General features: G+C 42.3%; 5 protein-coding genes across 6 annotated transcripts; 1 reads left to right on the top strand and 4 right to left on the bottom strand.

Annotated features, from left to right (window-relative positions):
- Window positions 1-679: 679 nt before the first annotated feature.
- Window positions 680-3,938, bottom strand: nprl2 (NPR2 like, GATOR1 complex subunit). The gene is made up of 11 exons (XM_071895260.2): window positions 3,485-3,938; window positions 3,311-3,402; window positions 3,012-3,180; window positions 2,791-2,899; window positions 2,550-2,686; window positions 2,103-2,200; window positions 1,973-2,009; window positions 1,746-1,839; window positions 1,542-1,659; window positions 1,266-1,408; window positions 680-1,125 (listed from the first exon to the last, which is right to left on the bottom strand). The coding sequence occupies exons 1-11, from the start codon at window positions 3,563-3,565 to the stop codon at window positions 1,058-1,060; spliced, it is 1,146 nt and encodes a 381-aa protein (XP_071751361.1). The 5' UTR covers window positions 3,566-3,938; the 3' UTR covers window positions 680-1,057.
- A 799-nt stretch (window positions 3,939-4,737) lies between these two features.
- hemk1 (HemK methyltransferase family member 1) lies at window positions 4,738-9,159 on the top strand. The gene is made up of 11 exons (XM_078283683.1): window positions 4,738-4,780; window positions 4,975-5,148; window positions 5,247-5,338; window positions 5,426-5,519; window positions 5,612-5,749; window positions 6,809-6,873; window positions 7,021-7,070; window positions 7,155-7,260; window positions 7,547-7,642; window positions 7,954-8,064; window positions 8,431-9,159. Exons 1-11 carry the CDS (start codon window positions 4,748-4,750, stop codon window positions 8,462-8,464), a joined length of 993 nt encoding a protein of 330 aa, XP_078139809.1. The 5' UTR covers window positions 4,738-4,747; the 3' UTR covers window positions 8,465-9,159.
- LOC139908486 (cytokine-inducible SH2-containing protein-like) lies at window positions 9,153-11,776 on the bottom strand. The gene is made up of 3 exons (XM_071895202.2): window positions 11,172-11,776; window positions 10,389-10,552; window positions 9,153-10,119 (listed from the first exon to the last, which is right to left on the bottom strand). Exons 1-3 carry the CDS (start codon window positions 11,189-11,191, stop codon window positions 9,626-9,628), a joined length of 678 nt encoding a protein of 225 aa, XP_071751303.1. The 5' UTR covers window positions 11,192-11,776; the 3' UTR covers window positions 9,153-9,625.
- Window positions 11,777-14,380: 2,604 nt separating this feature from the next.
- Window positions 14,381-19,163, bottom strand: twf2 (twinfilin actin binding protein 2). Of its 2 annotated transcripts, XM_078283703.1 has the most exons (9): window positions 19,067-19,163; window positions 16,866-17,044; window positions 16,689-16,784; window positions 16,419-16,523; window positions 16,242-16,256; window positions 15,831-15,956; window positions 15,589-15,739; window positions 15,211-15,332; window positions 14,381-14,814 (listed from the first exon to the last, which is right to left on the bottom strand). In XM_078283703.1, exons 1-9 carry the CDS (start codon window positions 19,161-19,163, stop codon window positions 14,647-14,649), a joined length of 1,059 nt encoding a protein of 352 aa, XP_078139829.1. In that variant the 3' UTR covers window positions 14,381-14,646. The 2 variants fall into 2 exon arrangements, with proteins under 2 accessions (XP_078139829.1, XP_071751273.1); XM_071895172.2 differs by lacking the exon at window positions 16,242-16,256.
- A 1,681-nt stretch (window positions 19,164-20,844) lies between these two features.
- Window positions 20,845-24,992, bottom strand: wdr82 (WD repeat domain 82). The gene is made up of 9 exons (XM_071895173.2): window positions 24,628-24,992; window positions 24,046-24,143; window positions 23,540-23,606; window positions 23,341-23,440; window positions 23,077-23,193; window positions 22,762-22,917; window positions 22,501-22,570; window positions 21,873-22,015; window positions 20,845-21,093 (listed from the first exon to the last, which is right to left on the bottom strand). The coding sequence occupies exons 1-9, from the start codon at window positions 24,786-24,788 to the stop codon at window positions 21,064-21,066; spliced, it is 942 nt and encodes a 313-aa protein (XP_071751274.1). The 5' UTR covers window positions 24,789-24,992; the 3' UTR covers window positions 20,845-21,063.
- Window positions 24,993-25,074: the final 82 nt, after the last annotated feature.

The following is a 25,074-nucleotide window of genomic DNA, read 5'->3' as shown; positions in this document are numbered from 1 at the left end:
AAACTATAAACCAAACGCAGACAAAGCACACTTGCTCTTTGCTGCCAGGTGGGGGCGGTAGAAGCCCAGGTAAACGTGGGCCGAAGCAGCCCGTCTGTCCGGGTGTAGAGAGAAAGAAGACTGCAAAAGATGCTCATGCATTTGGCACTTATGATTTGGCATGGCCATTTTAACAACCCGTATTGCTAAAATTGTGGGAATAACCCATAACCTTATTCAATGGCAAAATCACTCACACATACACTTATTCCAATCCAGATTGCCCATAGTGCAGGGAGTCCCCATCCACTGCCAAACACAACAAACAGGATTAGAGCAACAATTTCTGTTTAAACATTAAATGGCTAAATCTCCAACCCAGACTGCTGAGAATCAATCAGATCATCCATTCACTGCTTTGGCTACAAAGATTGCAACCCATTCAATACCCACATCAATAACATAATTCACACCATGCGCATGACAAGGCAACAGTATTTAGCCATTCCGTGAAGTATATATAATTTCAGTATATGAATCAGCTTTTTCTTAATGGACGAGTCCGGGTGGATGGGTGTATATAATGACAGCATAATGAATGATGATGTGTTTGATTTTCAGCTCTAATCTGGGTTGTTGTATTGGGCAGTAGATGGGGATTCCCTGCAGTCGATGGGGTCGAGGAACTATGATACCAGGCAACTGTCGTATAATCTCTTTTATTAGTCACATATTATTTCAATCTGAACAATATTATTAAATAAATATGACCTTTCTCACTTGACTTCAACATGTAATACCATTGCAACATTTCAAGATGATGAGACAGATAAAATTATAATAAAAAAGAAAATACCAACCTAACAATAAAATCTACAAAATACTTCATTCAATGTTTGACTATTACTCCACAAAAACTTTACTCTCATTGAAGGCTTGGGGCATTGTGGACAGGGCAATAGGCATCTTTGGTTGAGGCAGTTCTGTATCTTTCACATAACAGTCAGCTATGGTCGTACCATATGGCTCGTGCTCTGTTTTACTGTCTCTGTTGAAATTGCCATCGGTTTGCCTCACATTACTTCCAGCACACAATGATGTTCGGGTCATTTTCCAGTCGCTCGTCCAGTTCTTTGTAGCTCATTCCTGTGAAATCAAGGAAAATGCTTGTCTAGTTTACAAAGAGGCAGTTTTATTAGAAGCAGACTTATTCAATACATCAACATCGACCCAATCTTTTCAAGACGTTATTATGCAAAGCAATCAGAGCGACCTTCAAAACTTGCCTGTTTTGCAGCAGATTTCATCGTAACTATGGCAGCCGGTGTAGAGGCGAGGCGGCCTGCTCCTCTCATCCCGGATCACCTTCACAGGATACTTCTGCAGCCGGCGAATCAGAGACTTCATTAAGCCAAACTGGATCAGCCTCCTGAACGGCAACACATGACATAACACACAGTAAACTTTATAGATAAACACATACTGTACGTGTGGCAGTGCATGCAAGAGTCAGCCTGACCTGATCTTTGTATTTTCAGGAACTGATAAGGTAAGATGCTGACCTCTCGTCAACCCTCTGAAGCTGCTGCGAGTAGCGAGAACAAAGGTCCCGGACTGTGGTTCCTGGAGTCAGACCACAGTACAGCTGGAACACATCTCTCAGACTGGCCCGCTTCTGACCTGACAGACACAGATGGTCAAAATACAGTGAAATGGACGTGACAAAAAACGAATACTCGTGTTCACCACTCATGGCTCTTGTTTACCTTGCTTAGTAACATAGCTGAGGCACTCCGCCTGGATGGACTTGTCATCTATGAGGCTCTGGACTTTAGGGGTTGTGCAGTACACATTAGAGTACTAGGGGGAGGCAACAAGGCACAAAACAACCATCATGACTAAACAGAACGTATTCTCAAAGAGTAACACCACACTATGGGTGCACACATGTAGTGTAGTAAGGCCCAATGTGCTGTGGAGTTTAGTTTTGTACCTGAAATATTGACACCAAGGTTACAGCACCGTAATACCTGTAGGGGGGGGGAAGGAAGCTTTCAGAATATCTTATTGGCTTTATTAGGAAAAACAACTGTAGAGATATTTATTTACTAAAATGTACTCACAGAAGATTCTGCACAGCAATACGGACGAGATTCAGCTCTACATCCGCCTCAGCAGAGATTTTCTGGATGTGTCTAAATCCATCAATATAGGCCAGGATCTACAATACAATATTTAACATCATCAGTTTATACAATGCACTATGACCTGAGTAGTCAGTCAGATTGATGAGCTGCACTATATGTCACTCACTGCATTAAAATCCTGTAATTCTGGTGTACGTATTACAGTAATTTACACCATTATTTCACCAATAATTAGCAACTTAAATGTACAGTCAAACTTCTATATTAATGCTACCTCACCATCCATAAAAATATGGATGAGAGAGAGGCAGAGTTTATATCACTTCATGCACAGTTGACTGGTTCTTTCCGCTAACCCTTCTCCTGCTGCTTTATATTGGTACATGGGTAAGCTGTTAGTTACACCAGCCACAAAAGACCTACCTGTTGAGTGGTGAGATCCCATTGCGATTTGGTGAAGTGGTCTTTGCACTGAGTGAAGACAGGCACATCATACTCCTGCACAATCAGGGGGTCCTTCCGCTGCTCGATGAGCTTCAGGTGGATGGTGTTCGACTCATCTGAAACAGAGACACAGAAATAGAGAGAGTGAGAATGATGAAAGGTTTAAAAACATTCTCTAATAACCTGTGGAGGCATGCATAATGTAAGACAAAACCAATACCTATGGGTAAAGTGCAAGCTCCTGTGGCATTCAGCTCCTCCAACAAGGTCGACATTATGGGTAAAAGTTTCTGCTTGCTCTCCTCATTGGATATGAAGCCGCTCTCCAGCTGCAATACAACAAAGCAGGCAGACTTTTATCCTGTCTCGGGGCAGTTTGGATAGTGGCACCGATACAAACATTAAAGTGATCACATGTGACAGGATGCATGCTCCCCCCACCTCCAGAGTAGTGAGGTACCCAGATAGCTTCTTGACAATTGGCTCAAGGGCACAGGTTTTGGTTTGTGCGTCACACACAAGGCCAAGGTTAAAGAGCAGGGCATTACGACTGTACTTCTTATGCTCAATGCACACAGGACACCCAATTAGCTTCTTCCCCATGGCAGTGCTGAAACAGTCAGAAAAAGCACGGAGGATGTAAGTTTGACAGTGACAGGAAACCAACATACCATTCCCCAGCAAAACATAATATTTCAGTGAATTGTGGCAAACAGGAGAGAGGGCTTGGGTGCACATACACAGTGATGAGTTTGTTTTGCAGTTCTGGCTTGGTGATGATGTAAACTTGCACTGTATCAAAGAGCTCACGGGAAATGTACTCCTCTGGCACCTGTTAGGAGGACAGAGGGGACACTGTAGGACCAAATACATGATGTAAAACAGACAGAAAGGCTTATGTATTGTACGCTCACCTGGTAAGTAATCTTTGGGCCCAGAGTAGGGTGAAACTCACTGAAGAATATACACTCAATTCGACTGGTCATGCCCATCATAACCTCTTGTCTAGACTTCACTAAACCTTACACCAGTGAATTTCTGACCTGGCCAAACCTGCTACTATGAGAATAATGTCATGATAACATGACTAAAACGTAAATAACCACTCTTTATGTGTTCCTCTTCCTTCTTTCTGCCTTCCCTGTCTGTCACAACTGAGAGCTAACGGCAACTAGCTTTAGCTTTAGTTTTAGCTTTAACTTAAACGTAAGCGACCGTCCTGTGAAATAAATTTACAATTTCGGTGTCTGAACAACTCCCTAACAAATTTGTTATCAGCCTACTTTACAAAATTTCTGTCCATTTGCAAAACAACTCTCGCATACCCAAAACATCCAAGCACATATTGTGGATAACAATATTGGTGCCTTCACGTACTCCTCGTAACCTAGTTTTTCTAATACCGGAAGTCAGAAATACGCCCATTCGTGCCTTTGGTCCAAAATAATAACATAATGTGGCCATAACATGGGCCCTGTAACAAAAGTAGTTTTTGGGAACTATGCTGAATCTGGCCTAGAATGGCATAATGAGGAGGATAAAATGTGTTTCGTTTCAGGTATTTAATGGAGATTTTAATTGTTTTAGTAACAGTTATACATCAGTTTTAATCAGTCGTTGATACTGGCTTCCATGCTGTCCGCCATCTAAACGTCAAATAAAATCTCGGCAACTCCGGTATTACAGAAAATACCCACTCTTCCAGTTCCAGACCACTTGGTTGAGTCTTTCGCGTGAACTCCGCTCATAATTACAACCGCACATGAAGGCTGCATCGTTCACCATAGTCAGTGCTGCGTGTGCTGCTGCGCATGTGGGGACGTTCCGGATCACATCAACAACCGCCCGAACTTGACAGTCCGAGGGGGTTCGGCGCGCCATGTGTAGAAAACATTAACCGTTTTAAGATATCAAATCAGCTACAGACAGTAGTGTTGTTATCAACTTTCATTTAGAACAATAAAAGAGAGCTAGAAAGTGTACAGATAGTTAGTCAGACCGTAGGGATGCAGCGAAACTACGCGAGTCGGACAATAAATAGTTTGGCAGCAAGCTAGTTTGGCCGACTACAGTATAGCTGGTTCCTATACAATATCTGTGCTTACTAAAGAAATGTTAATTTAGGGTGTCTTGACACTAGCTGAACTGCGCGTGCTACCATGTGGAGAGTATCACTGATGTACTGCAGAGCGAGGAGTGGTGGACTAAAGGTAACTAATTAACTGTATTTTTGTCTTCAATAAATTATTTTGGTAGTTTAATACGTAGTAGCAGTGCTAATGAATTGCACTTGGTTTAGAGGTGTTTAGTTTACATAAAGGGCAAATGAAAACCACGGCTTGCAGTGTAACAGATATGTTTAATAATAATAACTTTAATGTTCTCTTAAATCCAATGCTTTTAGGGGATTTGTGGTTCCCATGCAGTGCACACATACAGCGCTCCAACCTTTCCTGCAGCCAGCATCACTGCACTCCAAGCAGTGGCCGTGTGGAAGAGGCACTTTGAGGAGAGAGGTGTGACAGAGCCCGACCACTCCAGTCAGCACATCATTGCTCACCTGCTTGGGGCTAAAACTGTGAGTTGCAAAATCTGCCAAGCGCATTATAAATTACTCATTGAAGTGTCCCGACAGCCACATGGATGCAGGCTCTCGCATGCTGTTTCCCCTTACAGATAGAGAGTCTTGGGCAGGAGAAGTTAACCGAGTTTCTGAGCCATGAAAAAGCAGAGCGGATGTGGGAGCTCTGCACTAGACGCCTGTCCAGGTACGGAGTTTCAATGTAATACTGCAGTAAACATGTTTTCAGCCGGACTATTCAGTGCCATAACGTCAGTATTTGTGTTTGGTTCAGGATGCCTGTGCAGTATGTGATTGAGGAGTGGGACTTCAGAGATCTGACGCTGAAGATGAGACCTCCTGTGTTCATACCAAGACCTGAAACCGAGGTCGGAGAGCAGGATAGCAGGCCGCACATACAATGTACTGTGAAATCCCAGTGATCACATAACTGCAGCGATGTTCTCTGAACTTTGCGCAGGAGTTGGTTGAACTGGTGCTCGCAGATCTCCAGATGAAGCCCGGGGCTGCAGTGGGTGCAGAGGCTCAGCATACCTGCTTGGAAGTGGGATGCGGCTCTGGTGCCATTTCCCTCAGTCTGCTGAAGAGTCTTCCACAGGTGAGGTTTCTGTTTCTTGTAAATACACATGGATAAGCAAACAAAGCACAGCAGTGGAATACAGCATGTTTCCCCACTATTCAAACCCACACATTGTAGTTCACCGGTAAACCAAAGCTAAACATGTTTTTTTGTTATCCTGTCATAATGTTAGCCATGTTGACTTCTTCATATCGTATCATACTTGTCTGTCTCCAATGTCAACAGACTGTAAAATGGTCAGAATTCATAACTTTGTAATGCTAACAGCCAGGGTTGGGGCCATTCATGAATTGAATTGGGAATGCATGGTAAAATTCCAATTCCTATTCCTGGAATTGGAATGTCACCCATCTCTAAGGAAACAGAATTGGGATTGAATTGGAATGCCAAGAAACAGAATTGAATTCCATTAATTCTGTGAAATTCCACTTCTAAGAGAGGTTGTCTTGACTTGCTAAACATTATAAATCAAACGTTATGAATCAAATAAAAGACAGTTAAACAAATTAAATACATTCAATCATAATGTATGTATTACGATTACATGTTATGCATCAAATCCCATCTGAAACATACCTTTAACATTTTATGACATTCAGTATTGATAACACTATGTGTAATCTCAGATATGTGGTAAGAAAAAACTAAAACTAAAACTAAAACATGGAATTTCACAGAATTTCATTGAATTAAATTCAACTTCCTGAAATTCCAATTCAGTTCCAGTTTTGTCTCCTGTAGGTTTTTTTTTTTCAAATTCCGATTCCAATTCCTCAGTTGCATTGGAATTGATGAGTTCATTCAAGAATTGACCCCAAACCTGCTAACAGCAATAAAGACAATGGCAGACTAATGGCATTGCTCTTTTTTTTTTTTTTTTCATAAAGAACAGGAGAACAGAGACACATCAAGTATGGGACAATTACAAATTTGCAGATTTTGTAAACACTATAACAAATATTAAATATATATATATATATATATATATATATATACCGAGCTAGCTGTGCTTCTGAAATGTCCAAATGGCCTTTTCCAGAGCTTTGCCAAACAGCAGCTAATATTTGTCTCTCTCAGCTCAAAGCAGTTGCCTTGGATCAAAGCCAGGATGCAGTGGATCTAACGAGAGAGAACGCATTCCGGTAATCAAATCATATAGCATGAAAAAAGTTCTAAATGCTCTTATTGACTTAGTTTTATTGTGATGAGAGACATGAGATGAACTAAATTGATATAGAGGAAAGTGGGGCATGTATGCATACAGTGTGATGATGGATTTTAATTTACAGTTTAGGGCTTCAGGACAGACTACAGGTTCATCATATAGATGTCATTAAAGGTAAGGCAAATGATAGCAGTGCAAATATTATTAAATAACACACTGTAACACATCGATGACTATAATTTGTGATTTATATTTAAGATGCAGATGCGGTTGTGAGCCTGTGCAGCCCAGTCTCAACGCTGGTCAGCAACCCTCCGTACCTGTTCTCAGAGGATATGACATCACTGGAGCCTGAAATTCTGAGGTGAAAAACTGCTCGACAAATACACATCCATCCCCTGTCGATTATAACTGAATCATCTTGACACTGTTGCTGCCAAAACTTTGTATGTTTTTTTACGTTTGTTTTAATGTAATTGACAGTTGGTGTGTTCCACTAAATCAAACCTTTACAAATGCCTAAAATTTCTAAAATGAATTTGCATCAGCTAGGAAATCCATTAGGTGTCCTCAATTCCTTGAAAATGTACTCTTTGGAGATATGTGAGACTAAAGATGTATTTGAGTATGGGAACTCTTTGAACTCACAGGTTTGAAGACCACGCTGCACTAGACGGAGGCAAGGATGGCCTGAGAGTGATCAAACAGATTTTGACTCTGGCTCCACAGATTCTATCAAACCACGGGTAAAGGACTGCCCCCCACCCACACCCACACCCACACACATACACATACATACACACACACACACACACACACACGCACACACTCCCCACCTGGGTTTAATTCCTAAAAGCTGCGGCTTGTCACAAGAAAGGCATGTGCTGAAAAACACATGTATCATGTTGCCTCGTTTAATGAGTTAAGCTTCTAAAGGGACTTCCAGTTAATTCAGTTCCAGGCATGTGCCGCCGCTTCCATCTCACTGTACTTTTGATAATCCATAAATGAATGAAATGTTAATCCGTTCCGTGTGTTCTCTTCCCGTTACCAACAGTCGTGTTTACTTGGAGGTTGACCCCAGACACCCCCCACTCATCCAGCGGTGGGTGGAGGCGCATGTGGAGGAGCTGCATTATGTAGAGACGCAACACGACGTCACTGGCAGGTCAGTGTCACGTCTGCCGCCCAGTCATCGTTAATTCATCATTAGGTTATCATTAATTCATCATTAACTTATCATTTAGTCATCGAGTCATCATTTGACCTGGTGTGATTTTTTTTTAGGTCCATCACTGTCAATTTGCATTCACTTGAGTAACAGGCTGCACTGATAAAATAAAATCAAAACGTATGAAGAGATGACATCATATAGTTGAGCTCATGCTACTTGCTGGTTTCTTCGTGTCATGCGTCCAGATTCACTCTCCACTTACACACACACACACACACACACACACTTCACTCTAGCCCTATAGCGGTCAATAAATCATGCCACTGAGCACACCGCACCAATTTGTCCTTTGTTTCTCAGGCCGCGATTCTGCATCCTTGGGACAGAGAAGTGAACCACGGAACACGAGGAGGATCTGGATTGAGAAACTGTGAGATCCTATTACACTGGCTTTAGGCCAGGTGGTCACAGCCTCAGCTCCCCTGCCCCCACCGAGCCGCCAAGCACACGTTCGCACTCATTCGCCTGCAAAATTCAAAGAAGCTTACATCACATTCGTGTTGCTGGTGGATTTTTTTTTTATCTGGCAACATTTATGATTGTGCCCTGTATCATTGTATAAATGTGTGAGAGACAGCAAAAAAAAAAAAAAAAAAAAAAGCGTTCTCAAGGCTGAACGTAATTACCGAGGCTTTTCTTAGAAGCCTCCCTCTCAGAATCTCACCCTCCCAGAAAGCATTCAGTAGTTCTACGAATCCGCTGATGAATGGTCCTCCCCTCCGCCTGTCCACTCGCTGACTCAGACGCAGGCTGTGCGCATTGTTAAGCAAAAACACATACAATTTGGCTTTCACTTTGTCACACTGTCTGCTTCTCACTTACTTAGAGCTCAAAGGCCGCCAAGTCTTTGTGTTCCAAAGGTGATTGCAGGTGCAAATATTTCGTAACAAGTGTCACAAGAATGGTCGTCATGTCGTCTTTAATCATAATATTAATAATGATGATGATAATATTTCTCATTGCCCTGTGAGTAATAATGGCATTTTAACCATTACGAGACAAAAAGATGTTAAAGACAGCAATTCGACTCCAGTAGGTTCTTTTAATAGAAAAATGTACAGATTTAAAAGGTAGAAAAAAGTCAGATGCTTACTGTGACAAAAATAAAATGGTGAAAATACGTCTCACTGAAAACAGTTTACTGCTCAGGAGCAGTACAGAGTATGTACATCCAGAACCGATGAGGCTAAGGTAGATGTGGACAATTTCCACATCCGTCATAAAATAAGTATAGATTACAGTACCGAGGTTTGCTCGCAAATTCATCTTTTTCGAGGCTGTGTGACGACCCAGTCCTTCACAAATCAAGTCCAAAACCAGACACATCAGTCTTTGTGCATCTCTCGTTCACCAAAAACACAACCTTGTGTCCAGTGTCTCTGTGACTGGCCTCTCGCAGCTGGAGCAGCAGTGTCATTTATGGGCACCATGGACCTGCGTGACAGTTTCTTTTCCTTCAGGTCAGCTGAGACGTAGCGGGCCGCGGGGGGACGTCTCATACCTTGAAGGGGTAGTCCTGTAAGAAGCGCAGCAGAGGCCTGGGGAGTGGTAACTGGTCGGGGCAGTCAGAGTGCCGGTTAATGACGAGGCGAGTGAGGTGCTGTAGGGAAGGGAAGCCTTGCGGTTTGTACACGGCCCTCTTGAGTTTTAGTACCACAGAGGTCTCCTGGACCGTCTGCTGAGAGGGTTTGGAAGGGGCCTCCTCCACCTTCCCCTCCTCTACTTTCCTCCCCGGCCCCATGTAGTGCTGCACCAGGCTGGGCACGTTGGGGAAAGACAAGAGGCTGGGTCGGGCCGGGGAGCTGGAGTCCAGCAGAAATTGGGCGCCACTGTATTGGATCCGTATACTGGTGGGACCTCGCGCCGTCCTGACCGAGAGGGTCAGCATGTACAGAGGGTGGCTGCTGTCCCGCACCAAGAAAGCCCCTTCGGACGCCTCTTGAAGAGCAGCGTGGGCCTGAGCTGCTGTTATAGCTCCCCAGTACCATCCTGCACACACAGATCCCAGACTATTATTTACTCTGAACATTCAATATAGTTCTTTTCACTGTATTGTACTATATGTTGCTTGATATGTAATTTCTAATATGTATTTAACAGTTGACAATTAAGTCATTTTATTAAAGCTGTTATTGCAGAAAATAAAATATGACAAACACAATGCCAGGGAAAGCTTGCTCATTTGTTAGGTTCACTGACTGATCGGCTCTGTTATTACAGCTCAGCAGGTGTAAATGCGAAACACTTTAATATTGTACCTGAATTTTCTAGGTAGCAGAAGTTGCTGGCAATTGCTCGCAGGTCCTTTGTAGGGTCCCATTGCGGAGGGGTGCTTTCAAGGCAGTGGGGTGGAGATACTGTTCCTGCCCGCATGCCCAGTGGGGCTTCAGTGGATGGGCCAGTGGGCAAAAGGGCTCTAGGACTGGAAATAAGGGGATAGTTGTGATTTAATTGGGATAAATAACAAAAAACAAAACAAAAAAAAGCTCGTAGAAGACCTTTTTACTCCTTATGGAGTTAAGGAATCCACACCAAGTATCGTTTTTAGTCCAGTGTGTATTACTAAATATATTAATAATGATAATCATAATTTTGATTATTTTGAATGCTTATTAACAGGTGCCAAACTTTTGACTCCTTGGATAAAGAGAGGTTCAGTAAAAGTAGGCCATGATAGAAATATAATGGAAACGTTTTCAAGTTCACTCGGTTCAATTCACTGTCGTGTCGGGACCCGTATCTTCTACACAACCAAAAACCTGACAAATCGTATTGATTAATGTTCAGTATATTGACAAGTTTATGTTAAAGGCTGTTATATTTTCATATATATATTTTTATAATTGGCTACATTTTGAATTGACGATCCTCAAAGTATGGGCTATTGATCTCAGCCTTACATTTATGAGACCATAGCCTGCTCTTCACTGAACGACTTAAAAAATCACTTTAATTTGACACACTAATTTTACATATATACTTAACCCCTAATATGTTTTGAAGAAAAGGGAAAACACGGGAACAAAAGAATGTCAACTCACCCTTGAACACAAAGAATCATGCTGTTGTCCTGTAGGTTAAATCCAGTTACTATTTGTTCCAGCAAAGAAAAAAATCCCAAATGAAAAATATACGCGATCAAAGGAAAACACCGCTACAAGAAAAAAATCTTTACATCGGTTTAACTTGAATATTATAAGCGGTGTAAAGACACGAAGAGTGCGGTGCGTGCCCAAATAGGGTCTGGTCTACTCGATTGTAATAATACTGAATTACCTACAGATATAGCAGTAAATGGGGAGGGAAAAAAATCAACACTATGAATATGAAAAAATCTAGCAGCAGTATGGAGTGTGTTGTCTCCAGAATGGGATCCTAATGTGTGAAGGACACAGTGTAAGGCTTGGCTTTTAAAATTCACCATTTCCTAGAATTCTATTCTGAGAACTCTTTAGAACACCAGCGGCTCTGACGTCACACCAGCCGCACCGACTCCTGTTCAACCGCCGCTTGTTGTCGGTTTGATAACTCGGAGAGAAAAACGTTGAGCTGGGAAACGGTCTGTTTTAATCAAAGAAATCGTCGGTAGTGAACAGTCTGTGTTAATTTTCAGGCAGAGTTTTGCACAGGTTGAGGCTAATCTCCAGCCCGTGTCCCTGCTCCTGCCTTCGCTGAACCGAGACTCCCAGGAATCGCGCTGCAGCTTCCCCCTATCCGCTTTCCAAGAATAATTGCAGGGTTTGTCTCCGCCCACCCGGGCGGCTCTGGCCGAGCCTACATTCTGGGAATTCACCGCCTCACCATTAAAGATAATAGGAATGCACACAGGCTATTTCCAGTAATATAGATTTCCCCCAAGGTGGAAAAACACGACAAAATTTTTCTCGGAGGTTTGTTGAACTAATTACGCCCGAGAAAACAGGTTGTTAGTGTGAAAATAAACAGAAAATGAGGTAACTCTACTGTTAGGCCAACCAAAATATGGCTATTTTGCTCACTTTTGGTTCCAGTCTAGTTAACACCGTCTTTTATATGGGGTTATCGTTCGGTTTTACACAGGCCTATAACACAGCTTAATGTTTGGTTAAACATCCTTGACACTTAGTCCTACCCACAAAATATGACACTAATGTCAGTGCGTATTCATTTAAAGTTTATAGTTATACTTATAATCCTATTTCCTGGACATTCTGAAATTAATTCCTACTCATGTTTCTTTTCTAGGGAATCTGCTTGGTGCGTGCCTCCACATAAGCCTTTTGGGTTTCCTGGGTCCTCCAGCTTGTAGGTATTTGTCTTACCTCTTGTCTTATTTTGATTGCAAAGTAAGGTTAGTATGGCTTCAAGATCAGGGTAAATAATAGTTGGTGATGCAGGATTTTGGCCCTGATCTACAAAAATTTTGCGGGGCAGCTTAACCAGGGCTAAAGCTTACAAAATGTTTATTCTAACAATAGTTTTTTCTAAGCCATCTCACACGTGTAGAAGATGGGAATCAAAAGAGCACATGAAACTGCAACATCATAGTTGTTGTGACAGCCATCTCAGAGCCTGCTGATCGTCACGTTCACATTTGTTTGTGAAAGGCTTGACGTTGTGACTGATCGAGCAACAACATTTGACTCAACTTGTTCTTAGATTTCCTCACTGAATTTTCCTCATGAGTCATACTTTACTGACATTGGAACCAAATGCTGAGGCAGCCATGACACTAAAAAACATTTGTTATCAGCTAGTTCATTTTATGACTGGGCAACTTAAAAGAATATGAATGGGCCCTCTGCCAATTATCCACAAGTTTGTGATCCTTATTTAATGGTCTGAGCCCTCCGGTAAATTGCAGCAATGGTGCATTTCCCATCTTTCATCTTGATAATCAGTTTACAGGGTTGCCATCTGCTTTCTCCTCAGGCCAGGCTCGGCCTCAGCAAACAGAGCAAACCAGCCCAGTTCCACTTTTCAGTTCACAGCATTTTATTTATTTAACCTGCTATCTACTGCTATCTACTGCTAAACACCTCAACCAGTAGGTGAAGCCTCACGTCCTCGGCGTCAGATATAGCAGCACTTGCATATATCCTGTTCCAATGCAAAGCTACTATCTCCCAGGGTTTGATACCCTTGGTGGTACAACCAAGTATTGACATGCATGGCAACAGCAACAGAAATCAATTCTTTACATGCTTGTGGAGCCATGTGGCAGACACAATAGATGAGGCTTATGGAGGGAAGACGTTTACAGTACAAACACTGATCTAGTAGCTGAGGTAACTTCAGAAGCAGCCGAAAAAGAGCTGCCAGCGTCTCTGTCTGAAAAGAGCGGATGCCGGTTGGGACCCAAAGAGTCTGAATTTATCATATGATAGCATAGCTGTGGCTGCAGGATTGCACAGTCATACATTGCCCACAGCTTCTGGTGTACCTAATATTTTCTACTGTATATAGTTAAGGCAGTACAATGCAGTCTTTCAAGTGCTGAGAGCGCACTGCGCTTTTGAGCAATTACAAGAAGGGGTTGTAGACAGGAATAGTCTGGGAGGCCTGAATCTGCTGTTGAGCCTCCTGGAGACGTTGTGGGTCTAATTCAACAAAACCTCTGTGATAGGAGAACTAATTATTTTGGGTGACATTGTTCTTACCCTGTGTTTACCTGAATATAGCCGATCGCTAACACCTTTGAGTACATCTTGTGCACATTAACTAAGAGGCTAATTACAGAGATGTACGAGGAAGTAAGTCTTACATGCATTCGACCCCTAGCTAACTGTCCAGTCATGAAGTTTCCATCTGTCATCAGTCAACTGTCTAACTCTCAATCTGTATACCATTATTACTGTATGCTGTTTAAGAATGAAAACATAATTATATGCAGTTCTGCACTCAGACGGAAGTCAAGCAACACTGTATAAACAAGATTTTATTTGGAATTTCCTTTCATATTGTTTCTTCTTATAAACATGGTTGATACAAAAACTCTTATTGGAGGCTGGACATGAATAGCACATGAGGACTGAAACGTTTGTATAATGCATGAACGTTTAAGTCGAGGTCTATATTGTAAACAACAGATCTATATTGTTACAGCAACTCATGAGAATAGAAGAACCAGAGAGATTAGCTTCACATTAGCAGGGCAATCTGTCTGGGTTTTGTCCCGACTCATTTCTAAGTCTAGGAAGTCGTCAATAAGCCTTTTTTATCATTATTTTCCTGAACCTGTTTATATTTTGGTTTATATTTATTTGTCTGTGGGGTGGGAGTCTGTTACAAACTGACCAACAGAGACAGATTGAAGATGATAATTTATCCTTTAGATTTTCATGAAAAAACATTTGATATATATACAGTATATATCACAAGTGTTGGGGTGGTCAGTATACAAATGACAAAAGAAATCTGTTTATGCGCTCATATTCCTTCCTCGGGGCCTGACAGGGTGTCAGTGGGTCTGGTAAAACCGAGAGGACTGTGGAACGGGGCGTGGCGGACATGACGAGGAGAAATCTCTGTCCGCCTCTAGCTTTCCTGTCTGCTCTCCCCTGTCCCCTTAATAAGGCGCTTGTGTCCCCTTTTTCCTGCCGGGCCGCGGGGCTTAGCGAAGGCCTGTTTGTGGGCGTGCTGCTTGGGATGGACCTCGTCGTACAGGAATTCCTGCGTCAGTTCATCTCCGTTGTCGATCTCCAGCTGCGTACAGACACAGGGAATGGGAGTGAACATGCAGGCGTACAAAATAGTGAATCTGTAGGACCTCGCATTCAGGATAGGCCCTGAAGTCCACAAGACTGTTGAACAGGCATAACACTAACATTTAGTATAACTCTAGATAACTATCTATCTATCTGTCTATCTACCTATCTATCTATCTGTCTGTCTATGTGTTTTAACTCTTATGTGATTTCTAAACTATTTTAAATTGATCCATTTTCTCACTGTATTTTACCTTAATTTTTCTTTTCCTCTATTTATTGTAAAGCACTTTGAGCTGCATTTTATGTATGAAGGGTGCTATATAAATAAAGTTTATTAGTATTATCTATCTATCCATCTATCTGTCTGTTTGTCTGTCTGTCTGTCTATTACCTTTTTAGCAACCTCCAAATGGTAATCTTTCTCCACTTCTTCGAGTAGTCGGCTCTTGCAGCTGGAGTACAGCATCCGCTCCTTGATGCTACAGCTGTACCCCGGCATGGAGTATATGAACACTACAGATGGAAGGGGAACAGAGGAAGAAATAATGGTGAAATTCTTACCCACTTGTAAGAAATACACATTTTCTGTTGACATAGATGAAAGAGGATGCAATTAACCTCAGCTTCTTAAACCTCAATCATCTCTCAGTATCTGCAGTCCAAACTTTGCTTCAAACTACATTCTCCAAAATGCGAGGTTATCCTGTTTAAAGTCATGGAATGGCACGGAGAGATGTGTAAGGAGGAGGATTAACGATCAATGACATACCAACAGATTCCAGGTAGTCTCCTTCGTGGGAGTGTTTGTAGAGGAAGAAGTGGTATCTGGGCGTGTCTGTAGGAACTCTGCGGGGCAAGTCTCGAGTCTCTGTTGGGTTGGAGTGGACCAGCTCAATTGTCTCCTTCACTACGTCCAACCTCTGAGACGCAAAAAAACGCATTCAGAACATCTCTCTAGACATAGAAATATTAGAGGTTTAATATGCCTCTATGTCCATTTATTAGGCTCACCAGTTGTATGTAGTTGATGCGTTTTTGGGCAAGTTGTTGTAAGGCCCTTTTGGCTGTCTCCTGAAGAGGGAAAGCAAGGCCCTGAAGTGTCTGGTGCTTACTTTCCACGCTGATCTCTGTCTTTACCTGTGGGGGGCAGCAAGCACACACACATGGCTCCACTGTCACTTCAAGCCTCTGAGGACAAGCCGGAAAGTGTTTTATGGGAGGGTGTACCTGTAGTTTTATATACAGTTACAGTAATACCAATGTATTTACAAACATTATCACTTATTACACCCATCAATGCATGGAGGTTCTATTTTTTCCCTGTCTCTCCCCGTTCACCTTCTGAATTCTCTGAGTTCACAAAGAAATATACACACATGTATCAATATTCAATGAAGCGCAATCATGCGTGTATCAACTCACCTGTTTAACCATTCCCTGGAAAAAGCAGCCACAACACAAAGAGTTAATTGCAAGAAAAACAAGTTAATTGTAAGAAACAGCAAACAGACACTGGCACATTAGGTAGATAGGAACTAGTCCACATACAAAGCTATGTGCAATGATGACAACACTGCAGAAGGCATGTTGACCTCTCACCTCTGTGATTTTGATCCGCTGGAGCTCCTGCTCGGCTAATGTGAGCGGGGCAGGACCTGAGCAGGATGACACATGACGCTGGTAGCCCAGCAGACAGATGTCCTCCTAGGGTTGGAAGCAAAACCAGAAGCCTTTTACAGGAGCAGCTCTCAAAACCAGTCATCACTACAAAATAGAAAATCTCTCATAGCATCACAATGAATGACATAATACAGATGAGCCCAAAGCTATTTTGATGTGTAAATCAGAATTCATTTTATTAGTTCTGACCTCAACTGTGCCAAACATCTCGTCCTTCACATGGCCACCGCCAAACTCTTTCTTCACTGTGGCGCGGGTGGCAGCATACAGCATCTTTTGTCTCACCTGCGGGCAACAGAGGGAGTTGAGAGAAGATGTGTGTATATGCATATGTATACGCTATGAATGAGATATGGCACGTCATACTGGAGACTGGTCAGGAGACCATGAGATGAAGATCCACTCATAGCCCTGTGCATTCTGGGAGTCGAGGCGGTATAGGATGTAGCAGGGTTCCTGGTCATCCAGCAGAGGAAGCAGGAAGCGGTCATAGTCCTGGTCCCAGCTCTTTTCCGGCTCTCTGTAGGCCCCAAGCACCAGCTGCTCTGAAAATCAGACCACTACTCATCACATACCTTACCCCCTATATGTAAGACTCCCTTTGCACAACTCGTTGACATACATTATGTGTCATTTGACACTGTAAATACAGACACGGTTGGGGTGTAATGGATTACATATGCAAAGATTACAGTAATCTGATTACAAAAGGCAACTGTAATCTGTTGCTGTTGTTGTAAATCTATACTTGCTGGATTATTCAAAAACATGTTAAAAAGGAATAGGGCCTTTAGATTGTTCAGTGTAATATCATAACACATACATACACTTGCACGCACTACTCTTACAGACTTACATATTGTACATATGCTGACACAGACACAAACACAACCTGGTCTATGTTGTCAGAAAAAAAAATGCACTTAGTGATATCATCCTCATCTCTTTTTCTTTACTTTGTTCAACTGTCATCTGAGTCTCATCTTTCACCTCTTCTTGTGTTTAGTGGCAGCACTTAGCTTAGATCAGTCTCAGCGCCTCAATTAAGAATTCATGATGTCTCAATCTTTGCTCTCGCAGCTATGGGCGGCAAAGACCAACCACTGGGTTAAAAATATTAACGGGTTAAGTTATGAAAGACATTCATCAAAGTGTCCTTGACAGCACTAGGTTAACTCTCTCAGTGGTATTGACAAACCTTGTGGAGCTGAACAACAAAATCAAAATGTAATCAGCTGAGCATGGTGAAATACACAAAACGTACACAGAAACCTAAAGTCTGATGTCCTTGTGGGGTGCAGGGGGATTTCCTGACCATCTCTCGGGGCAGTTGCTATTCTGAGCCGCAACACATTCCATCTCTTTGCACAGACACATACTTTCCATCAGCCATTCTCTCTTAGTCCCTGTCTTCATGGCTTCATGTGTAGTAATATATTGTATGTGTAAATGACACACATACAAGTTGTTGTGTTTTATCTTTTTCCCCTGAAGTTTAAAACTTCGACTCCAGCAACATCAGCTATCAATGATTCAGGTATCAGGGAGACTCTTCTCAGCACATGCTCAGACGCCAGTGAGGTGAGAGAAAAACAAGTGTCATACTGATCCAGTGTATCACAAGCAGTGATGAAATAGGGTCGAATGATCTTGTTTCTCTTTTGACACTGGCATGAACATGTGTGTCACTGGGCAGCAGCACGCAACCACGTCAAGTCACATGCCGTTCCAAATAGCCTAGCAACACTCCCCAAAAAGCTCAAAGGACTTGAGCTAGGAAGTAAAGCAGACCTGACGCCCTTTGCTTTGAGACAGTCTGTCGCTGTAGCCCCATGCTTTTCTGTCTGTTGACATAAATAACCCAGATACTAAGGCCAAACTCCTACAGATAGCCCCCAAAAAGTTCCAGCATCTGTCACGTCTCAGCATGTCATCAGTCAGACACCAAAACAGGATGTAAACATCTCATGAACATTTTAGCCTTCCCCCAAAGCCCTGGTGCCTAGAAACCTATTGCCTCATTGACCGTTTTACTCAGCTGCCTCAGCTGGCACATGACCCACTGAATGTCTGTTTTCACACAGCTGAACAACAGCTGCCCCATTCCGAGTCATGACTTTTGTTTTCCAAGATGTAAGCCGTCTAGTCTTTAGTGTTAGACATGGGAGTATTCAGTTGACAGGTATGATGATGGAATGGAACTTTATGGATCTTACAGTGTATGATTTGTTTTAGAGGATGCAACCTAGTGTTTTTGTTTTTATTTTATTTGAACCCACATAATCTCATCTATTTATTGAACGTGAATTTGTCATATAACAAGCTGAGGACAGTTGCCCAATAGATTGTGCAAGCTGTTTTTTCTTAGTTATATTGCAATCCATAGTGACTTCACTACCATGCGCTTTATCAAGTGAATGAACAACCAGAGATCAAACATCATTAAGTACTGTTAAACACACTTTGACACAGAGAGCTAATATCATTGATGATCATGTTTTAAATCCTATCCCACTCAGGCCCTCCTGGTCCCCATCCTAACAGCAGCACCGTCCTGGGTCACTCACCGTCTTGGATGCGCACCTTGATGAGGCGCACTGCTCCACCTCTTGCCCTGGCCAGGAACTCCCTCAGTTCTGGCGTCACTACTAGTACCAGAAACATGGCGGGTCAGCAGTCTGTTCCTCCCGCCAGGCGCTCTACCAGGGGGGTCAAGAAGCAGAGAAGGGGGTCCTAGATAGGGCTGAAGTTCCACAGCACCAGGCCCAGATATTCAGTCCAGTCAAGAGAGATGGGGTCGAACCAAAAGATTCTACAATAAACAAACTGTCGCGAAAACGAAGAGTTTATGTGACTAAGCACCGATCTGAATGCTAGAGAGAGGATCGCTGAGTGAGTCTGGGCTCTTTGAGAGAGTGTGACAGTGTGAGAAGGGACATCGCTCAAGTAACTAGGGCAGTATCATGTGCACACAGAGAGGGAACCTGATCACCTCTCTCCCAAATTTAGCTGCCACTGACTGTCCAGCCTTGGGTATTGGCCTACCAAACTCCACCCCACCAGGACCTACTGGGGAGACTGTGACCTGTAAACCTAACTACCAACCTCTGAGCCCCACACCCAGTAACAATTGAGTCAAATGTAATGTCTTCAGCTATGGCTGAGAGTGCTGTGAGATGGTACTTTTTAATCCTGGGGGTTTTCAGGCATCCAACCCACTGCACTGTTATATTGAACCAACTCATCATGTTCTGTATTCATCTTCTGATTTTAAAAAATGCTGTTAAATTGTTTCTTTCTGTAACAACAGTTAACATTTAGTGTAATAACACTGTGGCAGAATATCTGTCACACAACAGGCACAATGACTTTGGGTGAGCGGCATTTTCCTGGCACATGCCAACAATGAAGGACATGCATGCCGTTGTTTTAGCTTATTCAAAAGCAAGCTGTCAAAGTAGATTAAGTGTAGCCTTTTGATTCAGAGCAAGTTTATCCAACCTATTCAACGCTGTTGATCTCACACCTCTCAGTTTACTGCACACATCACACCTGCGACCAGGGCTGGAAACATCGTTAGGTGTCATTCATGCTAACAATGACAAAATCTTGGCCTTGCTGTGAGCTTTCTCTCAAACTCAGACCCACAAATTCCAGGCTTGCCAGAATGGTAGATGGCTGTGCTTCTGATGAGGCTTTGCATGATATGAAACCCCAGATCCCCAAATCCAGACTGAGGTCAAAGGGAGACTGGGCTTTTGCAATCAGAGCCCCTAAATTGTGGAATGATCTGCCACTATATAAACCTGTATCATCGTCTTTTAAAGAATTTTTTATAAACTTGCCTTTTGATTTTTTTTAAATATTTTATTGCCCTTACTTCTGCACCTGTCTTATATTTCCTTCTTGTTACCATTATTATATTGTTTTTATTGTTCTGACTTCTGCAACTGTTCTTACATTGTTGCTGTTGTTCTTTTTCCCCTGCTGTTTTTATTAGTTCTGCTTGGCTGTAATGAACTTTGTAAATTATTTTTAGAAAAGTGCTATACAAATAAAGCTTATTATATTGACTCAACTCGTTACTAAAGGTGTAACATGTAAAACCTTTCACACCAGAATGTCATGTCTGAAAATTTTGTATTGTTTCATCAATAAAAATAACCATTGAATAGTCATTGAATTTGACAAATAATTTGTGCAACAGTCTATCCCTTACAGGCAGCCTCATTCAAAGTTAAAATAAAAACTGATGTTAGAAGATTCAAGGAACACTTCGCAATAATAAGCCTGCACACAAATCAATACATATGACAGAAGAATAAAGTCGACAAAACCAGCATCATACAAAGAAAGCATTTAATGTTAAATACAAGTATAAAAGAAGAGAATAGAGAAGCAATCTATTTCTGGAAACAACTTATTTACAATTGACTTGATTTGCCACACTTCATGTGAAAATCACACAGAGCTGGGTGTGCTGACCCCTGCTGGTCCCTGCTGGGTCTTTGCTTTGCCTTTGGCCTTTGGCCTTCAACAGTATAGCCTCCTCTTCGCTTTTCACTCAGTCATCAATGGTGGGGAGCCAGAATGCCTGAAGACAACAAAACATTCAAGATTTTAAGTCTGATTAGAGCCATTGTGTATTTGCTTGTGTGTGGTTAGGTCATAGGATTGAAGAACCGGTTCCAATATTTCTAGAACCAACTGGATCCGAATACTTTTGCCTGAAGGATTCCTGTTATCGATTACCATTTTTTTCCCCTGCTTTTTTTTGTTTAATTTTCCTGCTCTCCATTTTCCCACCATCTGCTGTGCGTGAGTGACTACAAGGTTGTGACATGACGTTGTAAGCTTGAGGAGTAGTTTGGAGCATTTGTCAAACTTTAGAAAGAAGAGATCCAAAGTGTGGCTTCACTTCAGTTAAGAGGACAAACTAGAAAAATGCTACATGCTCCAACTACAAGGAAACTATTCCCATGCCGTGGAGAACTGAATGCACTCTCTGCTCCCCCCGAACTCTCTATGTCACATCACAGTCTCACAGTTATATGATGTGTGTATAGTTTGTGTCAAAAGTCAAGGCTGTTTGCGAGTAACACAACAACAAAACAGTATGGTATGAACAGCTAATAATAACACCAGTTTACCAATTTACTCCAGCCACTAAAAAGAAGAAATTTAGGTCAGAGAAGGGCACAGTTTACTGACATCACGTTACATTACTCCTCAAAAACAGTTAGTTCTTACTGCTGTTTGGGACCGCAAACATGCAAAACTGTCTAGTGCAGCTTTAAGAAGCAATCGTTATGCAATAGACGTTGATAAAATCTTAGCAATTCCCAACCCTTGTAGTGTACACTGCCGGCTCACCATGTTGGAGCAGGCACTTGCAAATGTCATGAACTTGGGGTTGAACTGCAGACAAGTAACAGGCCCTGTGTGCTTCCCGTCTAGTAAAGCCACCTTCATGCCGCTCTCTGCATTCCACACATGGATCTTTCCATCCTCAGAGCCTGTAATATATGGATAGATTAGAAGGTTCTTCTGTGAATAACAATGTTTTACTTGTTTCAGATTTTCAAAACAAGTACCAAAAAAAATATCTAAAAATAACCAAAAATAATAAAATGGTACATTCTTGAGAAATGGTTCTATGATTGTAAGGCATTTCTGAGAACTGATTCTTCTATCAAAACATTTCATATCATATTGTTTGGCCTGATGAAAGCTACATTAATTAGCACAGAAACGTTTTTACAGACGGTGTGCTGTCCCTAGGTTTCCTGAATCGATTTTTGTAGTTCAGCTCATTCCTGCGTATGTGTTTGTCTATGTATGGCTGTGGAATCATTCAGAATCCATCGATACTTGGTACTTGAAGTCACAAAGTCAAAGTTGTCGTGTGGTGACAACACTAGTTCTTAGGATGTAAAAAGCTATGGAAGTATTTCAAACTTTTGAGACAAACACTAAAGAGAAGGTCCAGGCTTTAACTTACCAATCATAATGAACTGAGAATCAGGGGTGAACGATGCCTCCAGTGTTACACCTTTGCTGTTGTTGTAGCCCTGTGGGTAAACAGACAACAAAGTCCATGAGCATAATTCTGTGCTCATTAGTAATACCAGTCATTTCCACTGACAGACTGTCCCAACATTGTGATTTAGAAGTGTGTCCTTGTGTCTTTGCTTCAAGTAACAAACGTTTCCCCTGTCTGTCCAGCTTTTAAATGTTGCTATGAAGGTGAGCAACCTCTTACCCCAAAGGAATGTAGCACAGCCCCCTTGAAAGCATCTAAGAGGCGAAGGGCTCCGCCATTAGTAGAAACAAGAATGAGTTTCCCGTCATTGCTGAACTTGAGTCCTGTCCACTCGCAAGTGCGATCATACTGGAGCTTGAAGGTTGCGAAGGGACCCTGCGGACAAGAAGGATCATGACAGTTTTGCTCCTTCTATTGAATTAGAACAATATACTTCTACTTGTACCCAGCCATCCACCACTAATTTGCCTCACACCCCTTCCTTTTGCCCCCCTCTCTCTCTCGCTCTCTCACTCACACACAAACACCTCTTACCTTGTCAAAAGATCGTAGGTCATAAAGTTTAACCATCTCTGAATTTATCCCGGCAGCAAAAATAAGACCCTCAGGATCAAAGGAGCACACTGGCTTCCCCTGCAGATGCATCAGACCCTAAGAGTGACAAAATGACAAAGTGCACCTTTACAAGAGGTCAATGCTATATCCCCCCTTTCAGAATGTCACATCATAAATTACATATCTGTACAACACCAATGGCTGTCTACCAGAGGACAAGAAAAGGACACAAAGGAGACTTGCCTGGCAGTTGGGCGACCGCAGATCCCACAGTCTTATAGTTTTATCTACTGAGCCGGAGATAAATGTGTCATCCACAGGAGACATGGAGAGAGATGTCACTCTAGTAAAAAAAACAAAAAAACAAGAAAAAGTGAGAACAAAGCAACTTCCACTATAATGTAGGAACAGGAACACAATCCATCAGAAGTCCAGTCCTCACCTTTTGTTATGCCCAGGGAAGTATCGGATGTACTTGTTGTCATGGAGGGACAGGTACCGGATAGTGTCTTCAAGAATCAAACCAAGAGAATTGAGGTGAGGAGAAAATTAATTTAGAGTCGTACATCAAACATGCCCTGCAGCAGCAAAAACTAAGCCAGTGTCCAAGCCTAAAGTTGATTACAGGCAGGTCAGATGAGCGGACTCAACCTTGGGCAAGGCAGTCACTTGTACAGTTAGCTCCTGTATGGGGCAGAATCACAGACCCTCAAACTGTACAAACAACTACCTCAGACCAAAGTGAGCAGTGTGCCGTCCCGGTAGTGGACCACAGGGGTGTGGGGTCTCTTTAGGAACATCCTGTATACAGTAGCCACTGGACAACGTCTGTACAGTCCGATCAGTAAAGGTTATACACCAATAATATCATCTTGGGCACAAACTGAAACTCATTCATGCTATGTTGCCGTACAAAAACTACATAAAAGTATTTGTGCATCAACATACCATCGATTTTGTTGGAACTGTAGACCACTGTGTTAGCTGCATGTGTGTACCTGATCAGATCCACTCCATACTTTTTACTGTAAAGTGTCCGCTTGGGTCTGCAATAAATTAGATTTTGAGAGAGAGAAAAGAAGGAGAGTTAGCATTGTATTTAATCCATCACAACACGAATTACGTATGGTCCCTGCTCTATAATTTAAGCAGCCATAGATGCGTAGCTACTCTTGCAGCATTACTAAATCAGAAAGACCACTGGCTCCAACCTGGTTTCAACAGCTTATAGTCGACATCTAATTAATATGATGCAAACAGATCACTGACTATTGATGAAAACTAAATACCGAGTGAATTAACGTTACCGGTATTTTCAAACTACATGCAGTTAACAGAGATCGTACACTGTATATAATTGCGGCTTGAGTATTAACGCAAGACCGCGGCCCCTGCAATGCAGCAGGCCTCGGCGCTGCTACAACAATAATCGAGCCAGACGCAGGGGAGATGGCATGCTAGTTAGCATAGCAAGTAGCGCTAATGTTGCGACAAAAACAGTAGAGCGAAATTAACAGAAATTGTTCTTACTTTCCCTCTTGGCAGTCGTATAAGACGAGCGAGTCATCGTCACTGCTGGAAATTATCGTTTCTCCGTTTGAACTGAAGTCAAAACAGTTGATTTTGTCTGAATTTTCTCGGAAAACCTTAGCCACCCTGAAGCTCCGTAGCACATTGTCCGTCAACTTCATGATGGCCTCTGTGTTTGAGGGGGGTGCAGACCCTCGTCTCACACTTTAAATATCTTTACAATAGTCGGTTATGATGATTCATATAAGTATATGAGCTACAACGGCACTAAAAGTACCCTATTTAGAGGGATATTTCAAAAACTGTAATGAAAGCCCGCCTGTGACACTTGCAATCTATGGGATGGAAAAGCACCGCCTTCGCCACGTCGGTGACGCGCATATTCATCAGACACGCGCATTCGTTAGAAACGTCACGCGATAGGGTGGTGAGTTATCGCGATAGGTG

The sequence above is a fragment of the Centroberyx gerrardi genome, chromosome 5 (genome assembly GCF_048128805.1).
Source record: "Centroberyx gerrardi isolate f3 chromosome 5, fCenGer3.hap1.cur.20231027, whole genome shotgun sequence".
Classification (NCBI taxonomy): Eukaryota; Metazoa; Chordata; class Actinopteri; order Beryciformes; family Berycidae; genus Centroberyx; species Centroberyx gerrardi.
Note: the sequence above shows the minus strand (reverse complement) of the source record. Positions and strands in the feature narration are given on the sequence as shown.

Excerpts from the sequence above, each read along its gene's own strand:
- nprl2 (XM_071895260.2), bottom strand. The coding sequence starts at position 3,565 with ATGATGGGCATGACCAGTCGAATTGAGTGTATATTCTTCAGTGAGTTT. Across the intron at positions 2,687-2,790 it reads AGCTTGCACTTTACCCATAG|ATGAGTCGAACACCATCCAC; the intron begins GTATTGGTTTTG and ends TCTCTGTTTCAG. Across the intron at positions 2,201-2,549 it reads GGGATCTCACCACTCAACAG|ATCCTGGCCTATATTGATGG; the intron begins GTAGGTCTTTTG and ends ATTGTATTGTAG.
- LOC139908486 (XM_071895202.2), bottom strand. The coding sequence starts at position 11,191 with ATGATTCTTTGTGTTCAAGG. Across the intron at positions 10,553-11,171 it reads ATGATTCTTTGTGTTCAAGG|TCCTAGAGCCCTTTTGCCCA; the intron begins GTGAGTTGACAT and ends CCTTATTTCCAG. Across the intron at positions 10,120-10,388 it reads CTGCTACCTAGAAAATTCAG|GATGGTACTGGGGAGCTATA; the intron begins GTACAATATTAA and ends CTGTGTGTGCAG.
- hemk1 (XM_078283683.1), top strand. The coding sequence starts at position 4,748 with ATGTACTGCAGAGCGAGGAGTGGTGGACTAAAG. Across the intron at positions 7,261-7,546 it reads CTGGAGCCTGAAATTCTGAG|GTTTGAAGACCACGCTGCAC; the intron begins GTGAAAAACTGC and ends TTGAACTCACAG. Across the intron at positions 8,065-8,430 it reads CAACACGACGTCACTGGCAG|GCCGCGATTCTGCATCCTTG; the intron begins GTCAGTGTCACG and ends TTTGTTTCTCAG.
- wdr82 (XM_071895173.2), bottom strand. The coding sequence starts at position 24,788 with ATGAAGTTGACGGACAATGTGCTACGGAGCTTCAGGGTGGCTAAGGTT. Across the intron at positions 22,016-22,500 it reads TTCTCAGTTCATTATGATTG|GCTCTGAGGATGGAAAGATC; the intron begins GTAAGTTAAAGC and ends CATATATTACAG. Across the intron at positions 21,094-21,872 it reads CAAGTGCCTGCTCCAACATG|GCATTCTGGCTCCCCACCAT; the intron begins GTGAGCCGGCAG and ends TGTTGTCTTCAG.
- twf2 (XM_078283703.1), bottom strand. The coding sequence starts at position 19,163 with ATGTTTCTGGTACTAGTAGTGACGCCAGAACTGAGGGAGTTCCTGGCC. Across the intron at positions 17,045-19,066 it reads CAAGGTGCGCATCCAAGACG|AGCAGCTGGTGCTTGGGGCC; the intron begins GTGAGTGACCCA and ends TCTGATTTTCAG. Across the intron at positions 15,740-15,830 it reads GCATCAACTACATACAACTG|AGGTTGGACGTAGTGAAGGA; the intron begins GTGAGCCTAATA and ends TTTGCGTCTCAG.